This window comes from Protobothrops mucrosquamatus, unplaced genomic scaffold, assembly GCF_001527695.2.
Source record: "Protobothrops mucrosquamatus isolate PMUCROS unplaced genomic scaffold, P.Mucros_1.0 scaffold198, whole genome shotgun sequence".
NCBI lineage: Eukaryota > Metazoa > Chordata > Lepidosauria > Squamata > Viperidae > Protobothrops > Protobothrops mucrosquamatus.
The window spans coordinates 478,792-491,468 of record NW_015386554.1 but is presented as its reverse complement, the minus strand read 5'-3'; the positions used below and the strand labels follow the sequence as shown (position 1 = coordinate 491,468).

The 12,677-nt window shown below is 35.3% G+C and overlaps 1 protein-coding gene across 1 annotated transcript in view; it reads right to left on the bottom strand.

The window, feature by feature from the left end:
• Positions 1-12,677, bottom strand: part of WRN (WRN RecQ like helicase) — a 61,342-nt gene that overhangs the window by 26,615 nt on the left and 22,050 nt on the right. Inside the window, exons 15-20 of the mRNA XM_015813828.2 lie at positions 7,848-7,916; positions 7,550-7,632; positions 6,315-6,421; positions 5,417-5,604; positions 2,616-2,790; positions 1,877-2,058 (exon numbers count right to left, since the gene is read on the bottom strand). Coding sequence (XP_015669314.2) covers positions 1,877-2,058; positions 2,616-2,790; positions 5,417-5,604; positions 6,315-6,421; positions 7,550-7,632; positions 7,848-7,916 — 804 coding nt within the window. The remainder of the gene's footprint in view (positions 1-1,876; positions 2,059-2,615; positions 2,791-5,416; positions 5,605-6,314; positions 6,422-7,549; positions 7,633-7,847; positions 7,917-12,677) is intronic.

Here is a 12,677-nt window from a genome sequence, read left to right as displayed (position 1 = left end):
GTTCCAGCTAGCGGGACTGGCCTGAGGGATTTTAAAGGGGTTTTAATTACTTTTAATTGGACATATTTAAATATTTTGTTTTAATTAAATTTTAATTAGGGATAATATGTATATATGTTAGTATTTTATTCAATTGTCAGCCGCCCTGAGTCCGTAAGGAGAAGGGCGGGATATAAATGCAATTAATAAATAAATAAAAATAAATAAAATAAATAAATAATAAAGAGCGTGAATTAAGAAATGAAATGAAGGAAAGAAAAACAGATTATGTTGTACATTTGTGAAACTTAAAATAATGGTAGTTTATTTTAAATATATATGTTAAACTGAAGTCCATTTATGGCATATTCTTCCCCATTCATGGGAAAAGAATAAATATAAATTTAAAAGCCTAATTGTTATTGTTTATGATTAAGTTAATTAGTAAAGGATAGAAATATAACAGGCTCTGAACAAAGGACAGATTATTATTTCATAGTGTCAAGAATAAAGTGTCCACTTGTCAAAGATCTACTGCTTCTGACCACAGATTCATAGCCACTAATGGTTAAATCATATTTTAATGGTATCTGAACTGCAGAAAAAACTCATTAGAATGAACAGAAAGAGAAATGGAAGCTACTTGAGCCACAAAAATCAATTATGAATGCTACAGGAATGTAAGGAGCTATGTTAATGAGGTGTAAAACTGCTTAGTTTCATACCTCATTAATATCTCATTCTACAATGTTTAGTAGAAAAAGACTCTCTGGATGAAAAAAATAGATATAAAATTACAAAAATGGTAAAATAATAATACGATATAAGATATAAGGAAAGAAAGATGCACTTGCACAACAAGCAGTCACAAAATTAAGATTAAAAGAGAGTAATTTCCACTGAAATAAAAACATTTGGATGTGGGTGAAAAAGACTGAAAAAAGGAGTTTTCACAAGTTCGATGGAATTAAGAATTAAATTTATGAAATGATCTGGAATGAAAATGAAATGGGAACACACTCAGGAACATATATTGGTGATTTTTATGGGAAGGAGTATGATATGTCAAGTAGTAGAATTCAAATGATTCCTAAGATTTAGTATCAAGGGAAAAATATGAAAAGACACAAAATATGTGAGAATGCTTTAAAAAAGGATAGGGCTGTAAGATTAGATAGTACAACTGGAGAAATGTGAAAATAAGGCTTGCTAATGAAGAAGCTATAAAACTTAACTTAATATATGAGCGAAGAGTGCATTTCTGCTTGACATACAATGTTGTTGCGTTGTTAAGATCCTGAATGACTCACAACATGACAGATTGTAATATGCTACAAGGCATATGGGCCGAACTGTGATGTATTAAAGATCAAATATAGGAAAAAAACATCCATGGCAATCACTGTATGTATGTATCACATTTTTAAAATACTAGAAAACACTTACTGTTGTTTTCCTCACTGTGCAGGTCTAATATATGGGAAATTAATTATAGATAGAGCTACAGTAACTCATAATTTGAATTTGTAAAATTCAAACATCAATGAAATATTAAACATGGCCAACCAACTTTTATGTACGGGTAGTCCTCATTTAGTGACTAGAATTGGGACTGGCCACTCAGTTGTTAAGTGAAGCAGTCACTAAGTGAAACCGCAACTGTGTGTATGGTCTTACTTCAGCTTTCAGCTTTCATCTGCTTTACAAATATGCCAATGGCGTAAATATGAGTATTGGTCACAATATTACTTTTTCATCACATTCAAAATTGTGAACAGTCACTAAACAAAGCAATCACTAAACAATGGCTACCTGCAAATGTTTAAAATACTCAGTATGGTTTTATATCTATTATTTTAGTATTTATACATACAAAGCAAACCAGAATTGCAAATACCTATTGAAGTTCATATCAGCTGGAGTCCACAATACATAGCAAGAGGCTGGAAGCCCATCACGGCCAGCCCTTCCAATTTCCTGGTAGTATGATTCCATTTCCTTTGGGGCTCCATAATGTATAACTGTCCGAATGTCTGCTTTATTAATGCCCATTCCAAAGGCTATAGTAGCGACCATACACTGGAGAAAATAACCAAAATCCCCAATATCAATATTACATTCATTTCAATACTAATACAGTTTTCAGTATTAATGTTTGATCTGCATAAAGTACTTTTATACTATGATTTGTCAATGTTTTGCCAGACTCAGCTTAGAAATACAATGTTTCAATTCCAAGTCATTTATATTATTTACTAAACCCAATACATATGTTAAAATGCCACTGCTGAGGACAAGAATCCAAATTAAAGTGTCTCCAAATGTTTCATCCTCTAGAAAAACACATCCAGTGATGTTAATTACACATTTTTTTACAATAATTGGTCCCTGTAGGAGATGACCAGGCTCAGCCCAAGGCCGGGGTGGGTGGGTGAATCAAACGCATCATCAGTCTCGAGTTCCTTCGTGCCCCCAGAGCTCTAAGTCCAGCTCACCTTGAATTCCAGTGATTCTTATCTCCCGCCAATTTGCACCAAGATCCCCATGTTTATGTTGTTCCATATATGTAATATGGAAAGCTTCTTCTGTCATATTTCTTTTGCCTAAACTAGATACTAAGTGAAGTTCTTCCATACCTGAATATCATCTCTCATGAATTTGTGGTGGACCTCTCTTCTTGCCTTGATTCCCATGCCAGCATGGTATATACCACAAACTAGATTTAATTTTCGTAGCTCTGCAGCTACTTGTTCAGTAATCTTCCTTGACTGACAGTAAACAATGGCGGGGCCCTCAAATTCATATGTAGACCTAAAATTAGAAAAATAAGTAGAAAACATTTTTATGTGAGTTTTTTTCCTCAGTAATTATTAGAATAGCTAATAAACTGATTATTCTATGATAAATCTCAATGTCAATTTACAGATTTCCTACTTTAAAATTGCCTTTCTCTCAGACACAGGTTCACATATCAGGCCTTCAATAGGCCCAATTAGCAAACCAAATTCATGTCAGCTATCACTAATTTTATTGTAAGGTTATAGCAACAGAATCCTGCAAGTCTGAACAGCGCCTCCCTCCTCCCTCCCTTTATTTATGGGTGAACTAGGAAGGGTCTTGTCTGAGACATTTGCATACACTGCATTCCTGCCCCCAGATTTGGATTTCTTTTATCTGACTGTTGCCTTGGCAGCAGCTCTTTCTCCTGTCTCTCAAGGCCATTCCTCTCCCTCCATATCACAGGGAAAAATACCGACTAATAATATGACTTAAATATTTGCAAGGCATCTGTAGAACTAAATTACTCCTTATTTTACTAAAAAGCATTATGTGGAAGCTTCAATTGACAAAGACTTGATGGTCGCTTGAAATCAAAACATATAGATCCATCTGTGGATGATTATGATACATGAAAGATTACAACTTGGAATCTAAGAGAAATAAGTGGAAAGAGAAGAAATATATTGTAATGAATGTAAAGAGTACAAATGAAAACATTAAATAGATATGCTATGAAACTAAGAAAGGTGAAGGATGTAATAAACATGGATGAAGGTAGTCTGATCTTATGAAGCAGAACTGATAAATATATGCAGGAAAGCAACGTTAAAGGTCAGAAAGTATAAATTAACGTCATCTTAGTTGCTCTTTGAAAATAGCAATATAGGGTTGGTGATCATTGCAAGCTAAACTTTACTAAGTATGATAATGAAAGAATTTGGAAAGAGTTGGGGGAAACTATCCAAAATACTGAGGAATGTAATCCAGAGCGATGATTAATCTGTTATATGATGTCAGTGCATGGATCAAAACAATATCAAAGTACAAAAAAGTTTTTAGGTCATTTGGAAACCCAAGAATGAATGAGAATGCTACTTGGTGAAGATCTGCTGAAAACTCTGTTTCAAATATGGCTTTATGCATGGGTCAAGGAATGCTTACGGCAAAGGAATAAAACTGAAAACATAGAACAAAAGTATAAAACTAAGAGCAAAATTTGTATATGACTAAAATGGAAAGAACTGGTGAAGAATACAAAACATGAAGAATACAAAATGAAAGCTTCTGAATGTGGGACACGCCCCTTTTTTGGCAATGTCAAGAATTTATGGTTGTGATGGAAGAAACAATGATTTGCAAGGATAGAAATCAGATATGTTGAATAGTGCTAGTGAAAATAGTTTTTTTCCTTATTATTTCCTCTATTTATTTATTTAGTTATTTATTTTGCTCACTACTTTTTATTCTTTTTTGCTTTCAGCTGTGTCACTCATGTCAAGCTGTGGGAAGTGTTCAGAAAAATAGGAATCCCAGAACATCTCATTGTCCTAACTTACACTTTTATTTATTTTATTTATTAAATTTATTTGCCACCCATCTTGTTTTGAAGTGACTCTGATTAAAAGTATTAAAATAATAAAAGATAAATATACAAGTCAGGAAGCCACAGTACACACAGAACATGGCGAAACAGAGAGACTCCAGATTGGCAAAGTAGTACAACAAGGCTGCATACTTTCCATTTCCTTATTCAAACTATATGCAGAATATACATTAAAGGAAACTAGATTGGAAGAGTAGTGTGGTTTTAAACTCTGAGGAAGGAATGCCAATAAAAGACACTATGTTAATGACATCATCCTGATAGCCTAAAATGTAATGAATCTGCAAGCTGTATTATTATAATCAAAAAGCACAGTGGGGAAAAATGGGACTAACGATAAATATAAAAAAACAAACTAATTTGCCCCTATAAGGGGTACAGTTTATGTAAAACCTCGTACACAGAGGCATGATATAATGTAACACCGATCTCTGTCTCTTCAACATTTAAGTTGACAGATTCTACATTTAATTTGAACCCCTTCTACTTCAATAGTATTTTCTCCCCAATTTAAACTCCATCCTGACAAGAACACAGACATAATGCCTTGCAGAAAAAACCTAAACTCTCACCAGATACTGTATTGACTGTAGATGTCTTCTGACTGACTTAGCTAATCTTCCCCAACAGATATACAAATATTTCCTTGCTCATGTGGGGCTCAGACATAATTTAGGAAATGAATATACAGCTTTACTACCCAATCTGGCTTCTGTATCAATGTTTTAAAAGTGGAAAGAAAATTATCAGTAACACTGTATTTACACGACAGACTTTTATAGCAGGCCTGTTTGCCAATCCATCTTTTGCTGTTTCTTTCATGTCCAAGCTCCATTCCAACCTCCACAATTAAGCTTTAGTTTATTGATTTATTGCATGTAAGTTTGTCCTCCTAAGAACATTTTCTGAGGTAGATTAAGCTGAAAGATAATAATTGACCCCAAATCCTCAAATAAGCCAAACAGGGATCTAAAAACTGTTTAAAAGATTTATTCCATGAAAATAAACTTCTGGTTAAGAACAAGTTGTCAATATATCTCAGAACGTGCTCACTTGTCTTTCTGAATGAGGAACTGCAATAAATCCTGGATTATATTTCCAGATTTTCGTCTAACTTCTAGGTATAGATTAGGTCGGTCAAAACTGGTACAAGTAATGTGAGGAGTTCTTAAATGCAAACAGTCTATTATATCCTTCCTAATTGAAGGGCTTGCTGTTGCAGTCAACGCAACAATAGGAACCTAAAAAGAAAAAAAGAAAACTGTGACAGAATAAAACACTGAATTTACTAATTATTTTATAGGACAATACAAAATTAAGCAATGGAACATTATCGGAAGCCTTTGATCTGAGTACAGTATTTAGTGCATGCATATATCCTGGAAATCTTGACTATAAACAACTAAGGTCCCACAAACACATGGAGTATATTCACTAATTCTTGCAAATCAAACTGAATCCAAGCACCCAGTGATGTTACTTTTAGCTTTAATCACCGTGTGTAGCCATGGTCTTTTCTTGGGTTAATAGATTCAACCAGATTCCCATATAGTTTAAACTGGAAGACAGTTTAGTTATCTAGGGCAGAAGATATTTGTTTGCTTGCTTGTTTCTTTATTAAATTTGTGTGCCGCATATCTCATCTAGAGGCAACTCTGGGCAGCTTACAAACATTTATAAAAACAATGGCTAGTCAATATGGAAAGTTGATGTGTAAGAGATCTGCAGAACATTTAGCCAAGTCAGTCTAAGACATCTACAAAATACATAGCTAAGGCTAGAATAGTATGATGGACTAGCCATCCTTTAAACCATGTGTGATTTCTTGCTGAAAACCAACAAAGAAATTCCAATGCTCATTGCATGCACACATATACACATATATACATACATACATAAACATCTAAAGTGCAGAAAAAAATCATTATAAATAAATAATCTCTTTTTTTACCTTAGGAAGGGTTTTTTTTAACAACCCCAAAGACCTGAAAGAATCCCTGAAGTCATGTCCCCACTCAGAAATACAGTGAGCTTCATCAACCGCTATTAATGTGATGCCTAAATAGAAATAAAAATAGTCTTGCATAGTTTGTTTTCATTTCAGAATTTAGAGCAGAGTTGTCTGCAGAACATTTAAGAGCCGAAGCAAATTATCTATTTTTCTACAAATAAGGCACTATCTGTGGCAAAGAGATAATTAAAGACCTTTCTTAACGATCTTTGATCACAACTATTTAAAAAAAGTACACAACACACAATTAGTTCTGAATTAGTTCTAAAAGGGAACTTGTAGCGCCAATAATCTGGAAAAACTGTTCAAGGTTTGTGAGAATGCTTAGCAGAAATAAGCATTTTATTGTTTTATAGTTTTATGGTGTTTCTGCCTGAAAATGGTAAAACAACAACAACATGCCACTGGTATTCAGCATCAAAATTCTTCCATGTAATTAGGAGATATTCTGAAGGCGGCAAAAAAGAGGTTTAAGAGAAACATGCAATCCAGTGGCTTCAGGTGGCTGACCTCTGCAAACCTTTTTTTTTTCTTTTTGTCACAATTCTGCAGGAATGCAGAAAGCCAATGATTTGTAATGCTGTGCACAGTTAGCTAACCTGTGAAAATATGCTAGAAAATTCTTGTGAAATCTCAGAAGCCACAACCTAAAGAGAAAAGCAGAATTCAATGCACTAACGTGCAAAGAAGAGATAGTATAAGAAGGGTATATAGATATTTTTGCATACCCATAAATCTAGTTTACCACTGACAAGCAGAATTGTGCATCCTCATGAGTCCTTGTTGAGGTATAAATATATCAATACGTACATACGTTTATTAAAAGAAATATGTAAACACAAAACATAATTAAATGGGCTTTCCAAAGATTACGACTTTTTCTACATGTTTTCATGCTATCAACTAAGCCTGCATGACCCACACTACTTTGTTTTCGGAAACATAAGATTCTAGGTTAAATCAAAGGAGTGATTTTATTTAAGGTAGCTTCGCATTCTTAGAAAATGATGTGATCTACCTTGACTCCTTCAGTCCCATCGGAGAGGTTCATCACTTTGCTTTACTGAAAATGGTGGCAGAAGGGACTTCCAACCACGCATTTGAATTTGAGGCAGAATTCCAGTGGCTCTTAAAGAAAACTTTAAAGGTTTTGCACATCAACTATCAGCACTTACCAACTGCTTTGTCAATTTGCTGAAGCCACAAGAGATTCCCTGAACAGAATTCTGGAGTTAAATAGACAACTCTATACTGGCCCCTGTGTAAAGCAAAGGAAAACAGAATTACTTTCTGACAAAAAGTAAACTAACATTCATATTACATACAGTTGAAGTGTTGGTTAAGACTTTATGATAGGATTCTCTACAATAAGTCCCACTGAGTTCAGTATGATTCATTCCAAGGACATAACAATATTTATTGAGAAATGTGTTTTTTTCAGTACTATAAATACAGGGCTGGAATAAAGCTTACGCTATGATTTCCTCTCTGATATTTTTTGACTGTGCTGATCCAAGTAGGCAAGCTGGAACTCCTGACATTCTGCAAGAAAAAAAATCAGAGTAAAAATTACTTTATGTACACTGCATCATTTTTAAGTACAACTTTTCCTAAAAAAATTAAACCCTAGATTTTGTATTATATGTAAAGTACAAGTCTTTCCTCTGTCTATGCCTTTGAAATCATCTTGCACAGCTCTGGAAATGTTATATTTCAGAGTAGAAGAAAATAAGTGTTTCAAAAATTACACCAGAAAAAGAATTTGGAAGTGTAATGAGTGACATGCACATCCAAATTAGAAAACAATACATAACACATATATCAAGGAAAAACTTTTTATATATAATATAAAGACTACTTTCTAAATTAAGAAGAGATTTTACCCTTGCTTCAAATCTATCATCAAAACTCCTTTGTGATTGTTTTTCTTTTAGTAACCTAGTCAAAAATTTGAAATTTTTGATTTCCCAGGAAAAAAGGAAGGAAGAAATAAAGAAAGAAAGAAAGAAAGAAAGAAAGAAAGAAAGAAAGAAAGAAAGAAAGAAAGAAAGAAAGGACCTATAACAGAGAAAAATCTATGTGTAGTTTACAATTTACTGTAACCAAATACTATTTCACACAATAAATCTTATGTTTTTAAAGAAATTAATATGTGCAAAGTACCACGTAAACAAATATATTAGAGGCAGAAATATGCAATGATACTTTCAAGGTTTTTTACAATCTTTGGTCAACTCCCAATCCCAATAAGCCAAAATACCAATCTGAGCATCAAATCTCGATAGCAACAAATGATTCCTCTATTTTTTACATTCTGTTCCTGTGTCTCATGGAAAGCATAACAGGCAGACATCCTCACATAACTAGGGTCCAATGCATAAAGAAAAAAAACATGTTGTTTACCATTTTTTTGTATGCTATGCGGACATTTTGTTGAGGCAAATCTTTTCCATAGATCTGCAGCCTGGTTAGGGTTAGGGTTGACACCCTGATTGCCAGGGTCTGTGCTCCAAATGTTGCAAATTTAATTAATTCTTAATTTAATTAACTAAATTTTTAATTTAAATTTCCTAAATAAAAAGCACGTGTGCTGCAAAACAAAATTCTAATCACCAGCATCATCACTAATTCCAAATATTCTTCTCAGCCTCATGTAAGCCAATAGGTATTCTTGAAAAATATTCTAAATAATCATTTGACTCAATACTTTGTCTGAGATATACTCACAAAAAATAAGCTAAGATAAGAACATCCATGTACATACAGAACACAGGAATAAGAAGGACTGACATGAAGCAAATTCACCAATTTGGCTTCTGGTAAATAGGATATTATGTGAGTGCCTAAACAATGAAATAACAGAGAATGTGTGTGTCTCAGAGTGTTGGGTTCTTTGTGTTTCCTAAACTTGGTTTTCTTATTGCAGATATTCCTTTATCAGACTAGATAACATCATCAGAGGTAAGGCATGAAGTAAATTTAGGGGGCTGTTGATACATACTGATTTATGCTACCAGCTTCATGTTATGTGAGTATTGTTTTGCACGAATTGCTGGTATATTTGAGTCTATCCACCCTACTGCTATCCTCTTTTTCTCTTTCCTTCTATTCTTTTCCAGCATTTTGGACTTCATAAGAGACTAGGGTTTTTGCATAATGTGACAAAACACGGTAATTTGTGCCTCAAGTGAAAACTATGATCCTTTTTTGTTTGTTTGTTTGTTTTGGCTATCCACTGTATTCTTAGGAATCTTCTCCAACACCAAGAGTCAACAGTCTGCATATTGCTGCTTCTAGTACTTATTTGATCTAAAATGTCTATAATATTGGTGATGCTACCTAGCTGGCAATGAAATGTCTGAAGCTCACAGTACACAAAAATTCCAGATGTGCCTAATAGCTCCGAAGAGTCCCCTCCTCCTGGCCCATATACGCATATGTTACAAAATAAAACAAAATAAAAATGCTCCATTGAGACCACTCAAAATGACTTTGGTCACATTTTATTCTGCAATAATAATAATAAAAAATTCATAGAAATTTTACTACAGGAAGTCCTCAGATTACAACGACAGCTGGACCAGAATTTCTGTTGCTGAACAATGTGATCATAAAGCACGATATCACATGATCACATTGCTTGGAAATGGCAGTCCCTGCGGTCCCTATTGCTGTTGTTAAGAAAGATCTCTGAGCACTTCCTTGCAACCAAAGTCAGTAAGGAAACCAGCAGGAAGTTGCATGTCTCCGGTGATTTGCAGGCAGGCTATGGATTGCAAGTAGCTGTGGAAGCACAACCAGAGCATAGCAAGGCTTGAGAATGGCGCAGGCACGCACAAGCACACTGCTAGGGGAACCCAAAATGTGGCTCCTGCCACATTCTGCACCAGCTGCAGTTTCCAGATACTCTTCAAGGTTAGCCCCATATAGAGCACATTGCAATAGTCAATACAGGAGATAAGCAAGGCATGAGTGGAGAAAAAGGGTCTCCTGATCCAGGAAAAGAGCATAAAACTATTACTGGCCACGGATAACGAAACATGTGTTCTAATTACCAAACCTATTTCAATGCATTAAGCCAGGGGTCCTCAACCTTGGCAACTTGTGGACTTCAACTCCCAAAGCTGGCTGAGGAATTCTGGGAGTTGAAGTCCACAAGTCCACAAGTTGCCAAGGTTGAGGACCCCTGCATTAAGCAATTACTTAAAATAATTCATAATCTGTCCAAAGCAACATTAGTATATTTGGTTCTATGCAAGTTTCCCTTTGGTAGCTTGGCAAAGAATCCTATTATTTATTTGAAGACCTTGTGTGGGCCACGTCTGAATCGCATACAATTTCCTTGGTCTATAATTCAGGATTAAAATAATTCAGGCAGATAAATAGTCTAATTTTAAAATTAAAATTGTATACAGTAGTGGCCAAAATTGTGGAAACCTTTTGGGAAAAGTGTACAGTAGAAATGCCACCTTTGGTTAAGTTTCCACCAATTTTTCTTCTAATTTCTTTATAACTGTAGCCTTGTTCACCTAATAATACTATTTTACATCGCTTTCTGGGCAACCAGTCAACTCTTTGCGCCATTAATTTTATTCTATTACGTTTTACAAGCTCAGTAAATGAAAGAGAGAAAAAACCCCAATCAACTTGACAGCGATCACATAACACATTGACAAATGTCCTCCTCTCAGCTTCAATACATGACATCAATAACTGAATCCTACTGTGATCTGATTGGCTCATTGCCAAAACAAGATGACCCCTGATTGGCTCTCTAAACACTCATGCTCATTGGCTACAATCAGATGAAGGAAAGCTACCTGATATCAACCTAAGCAAGTTATGCTTCCTTTTTCTGGTTATTTGGCTTTACCTTTTCATAGAATACAGTGCAGATAATTGAACAAACTATGTTGCATTACATTCTTGATTAAACTATCTTTCCATTGACATATAATTTTATGATACTGCTCCCCCAAAAAAGTGGTGTTATTAGCCATCAAACCTCAAAAAGACACTTTTCCCAAAAGGTTTCCACAATTTTGGCCACTACTGTATTATGAAATCAGGAATCAACAATCAAAATACAAAAATGTAATTCAGTGGAACAGGCATAATAAGTAACTATTTGAAAACCAGGAAACAGGTCCATTTAACTATCTGGAAAAGGATATTATTCCAAAAGAGTGAGGTAGTGATAATCTATAATCAAGGAAGCACAAAGAAAGCCCACCCTAATAGATCTTATCAGGAGAAGGCAATCCCGCCTATATTTTTGTTCGTGATGAATTTAAAATTGACAACCTGGACTTTGAAATGCACCCAGAAGTCAACTAGTAGTAGCCAGTGTAGCTCTCAAAGTAGAACTGCCACATGAGATACATCCATAACTACTTGAGCTGCTGCATTCTGGACCAGACATGTTTCCAAATGCTTGTATTTAGGCATTGGAACAGCTGTAACTAAAGACACTAGAGCAGGGGTAGGCAACCCAAAACATTCAAAGAGCCACTTGGACCCGTTTCCCACCGAAAACAAAACACTGGGAGCCGCAAAACCCTTTTGACATCTAAAATGAAGATAACACTGCATATATCCTTTTTTACCTTTATTATGTATGTATGTATGTATGTATGTATGTATGTATGTATGTTGAGAAAAGTAGTCGAACACCAGGATAAATATAAAAACAACTGTTTAATAAACTAACAACTGTTTGATAAACTTAGCTTTTGTCGGCTAACTGCCGACGTCGTCAGAGTGGAATGCCGGAGGTTTGACAGCCTGCTCATAAGACCGGCAGTTTGTGCGCTCTGCTCATAGAACGCATCACCAGTCTACCCGCCCCAGTTGACCGTATTGCTTCTAATAGTCTCGCATCCATCTGTATACTTGTAAGCTCAGGGATCACCGCCTCTTATTGTCGCTCTCTTTGCCCGCTTTGGACGTATCTGCAAAACGTGCAAAGAGAGCGACAATAAGAGAGGTGGTGATCCCTGAGCTTACAAGTATGCAGACGGATGCGAGACTATTAGAAGCAATACGGTCAACTGGGGCGGGTAGATGCGTTCTATCCGTTCTCTTTCCCATATTTGGGCCGACAAGGTGTTCAAAAAAAAAAAAAGCATTCATCCTCTTCCCCTGTCTCTTGTAGCTAACAAAGCGAGAAAGAGCCTGTGGCCTAGTGGCTAACACCTCTGCTTAACATGCAGACAGCCCAGGTTCGAATCTCAGAAGGGTATGTCTGGCTGATGAAACCAAATAAGGTTAGAAATAGCTATCCCAGTACTCCCTTAATTCTTT